At 49.8% G+C, this 2,100-nt stretch overlaps 1 protein-coding gene across 1 annotated transcript in view; it reads right to left on the bottom strand.

Annotated features, from left to right (window-relative positions):
* Positions 1-2,100, bottom strand: part of LOC130574202 (cell death-inducing p53-target protein 1-like) — a 10,920-nt gene that overhangs the window by 3,596 nt on the left and 5,224 nt on the right. The window contains exon 2 of the mRNA XM_057367267.1: positions 988-1,105. Coding sequence (XP_057223250.1) covers positions 988-1,093 — 106 coding nt within the window. The 5' untranslated portion in view covers positions 1,094-1,105. The remainder of the gene's footprint in view (positions 1-987; positions 1,106-2,100) is intronic.

Genomic DNA, 2,100 nt, shown 5'->3' with positions numbered 1-2,100 from the left:
TGGAGGTGTTATTTGTAGGGAAAAAATTGTAAAAGAATTTAAAACCTAAAAATTTCCTTCTGATCTAGGAAAGGAAGATGCTTAGCCCAAGGGATTTAGCTCTCGATGTGTTTTGGTGAAGGATCTGCYTCCTGCACAGGTCAGGACTGTGCAGTGCCTGTCCCTTGGCCGAGTGGCTCACAAGGGAGAATTCTCCTCCCCAGCCTCCTTCAGGCTCTGCTGAGCTTAGAAAGGAGCCAGGGAGCTCTTTGAAGACAAAAATATTTACAGAGAGCGCTGATCAGAGTAAAACGCTCTGAAAATGAGTCAGGTTTAGAAGCCCACGGGTGACACATTAGTTAGTCATGGCCTGATCTCCCACTCGGTTTTTTCTCCAGTCCTATCCAGCAAATGGCAATTTCCTCAGCAGCAGGAAGGTAACAAAGGTCAAGACAAGGAGCCTTGTGAGATCTTTGTGCCTGGTTCCAGAGGGAAAAGCCGAYCCAGGGGATCAGCAGCAGCTCTTGGCACCCACTGGCAGCCTTTGGGCTGAATTGTCAGCGCTTCACCCCTGGGGAGGGATTGTTCATCCCTGGGAGAGAGAGCCTGGCTGCACAACCCGCCCGGGGAGGACAGCTCTGGCACCGGGAGGGTTTGGGGAAGGGCCATTCCTCGGGAAAACTGGATGGCGATTAAAGCAGGACAGAGGCAGAGATTGCAGGCTGAACATTTGCTCGTTAGGAATATGGAATTATTGCACAGACACAGCTGCGAAAAAATCATGTGTTGTTTGAGAAATTATTAACTAAATCAGCAAAAATATTACATTTCAGCAATGTTTCTGTTAGGATATCCCACTCTACCCCTGGGGTTTGTGCTCCGGCGCAGGCGCTTTCTAAGCCCATCCCATCCTAGCAAAGCTGTGCCCCGGATTTGCTTGGTTTAGGGCTGGAAGCGGCTCTGTGTGCCCGAGGAGCCCCTCGGTTGCTCTGTCCCCGCCGCACTCACCGTCCTGACTGCAGAAGGCCGGGGCAGAGGGCTCCTGCCGGAACCGCTCGTGGTGCGGCTCGTACATCACCATGGGCACCTCCACGCGTGCCTTCTCCCCGGACATGGCTGCAGYTCCCTGCCAAAAACAGCACAAAATTCACTCTACTGCTCGTGCGCTTTATTTGCCAGCGCTTCTGTGATTCCCGGTTCTCACACTCAGAGGGAAATTAGCAGTTTTCACACTATGGTTTTTTTTTTTTTTTTTTTTTTTTTTTTTTTTGTAGGCTGAAGAACAATCAGTTCCTGCCACACTCCTTGATGAGGAAGGTGGAGAGCAGAAAATACCATCTAAACACATTTCTTTGGGCTGGGAAACTGGGAATGTTCCCCAAGAAAACACAATTCAAAGCGTGCAAACCCGTGACTGACAGTGTTACCTTTGCAGAAAAGTTAACTTCTTTTTTTTCCTATGGATTGTCAAAGTAATCAAGGAGGGCAAGGGCACCCGTGAAAAACCTTCACGTGTGATTAAGTCAGCGCAATCAGCGGCAATTCGGATCTGTCTTCCTTCGGGTTATTGTGCAACCTTATCACCATTGTTATCGCGACCGGTTYTGTCCTGTGAAACTATTGTCTCATCGGTAGGTGACAGGCTTTTGTTGGGAAACATCCTCATTACGCGTGAGTGCGCTGCCTGCGGCTCCGAGCGACATCAGGACACGAAATTCGTGTTCTCGGGTGCGAGCAGGAGCTGATCCGCGCAATGAAGGCGGTGSGAGGAGGAGGGCACCCGTGGAGATGTGTGTTTGGATCACTGTCAGCGGAAAAGTGTTCATTATTCCTCGCTGCTCCTCGAGCCAGCGTTAACTGCTTGATTTCCTGCTAAAATTTACTGTCGGATCCTTCGCGGAAGAAAACAGAGCGAGGAAGGGCGATTTTGGGGGGAGCAGAGCACAGATGTTTGTGAGGAGCTGGTAAATGGAGAAAGGTGCATCACAGKGARATTGTTATAAAGGAGCTAAACCAGGTAATCGAGAATGTGGGAATGTCAGAGGTGTTAACGGGCCGTTGTTGGAGYTTCGTGAGGATTTCACTGAGAACAAAAAAATTCCTCTCCTGTCCAGAGCAGGA

Source organism: Malurus melanocephalus, unplaced genomic scaffold (assembly GCF_030028575.1).
Source record: "Malurus melanocephalus ecotype Western Australia unplaced genomic scaffold, MMel_1.1 scaffold_77, whole genome shotgun sequence".
NCBI lineage: Eukaryota > Metazoa > Chordata > Aves > Passeriformes > Maluridae > Malurus > Malurus melanocephalus.
Note: the sequence above shows the minus strand (reverse complement) of the source record. Positions and strands in the feature narration are given on the sequence as shown.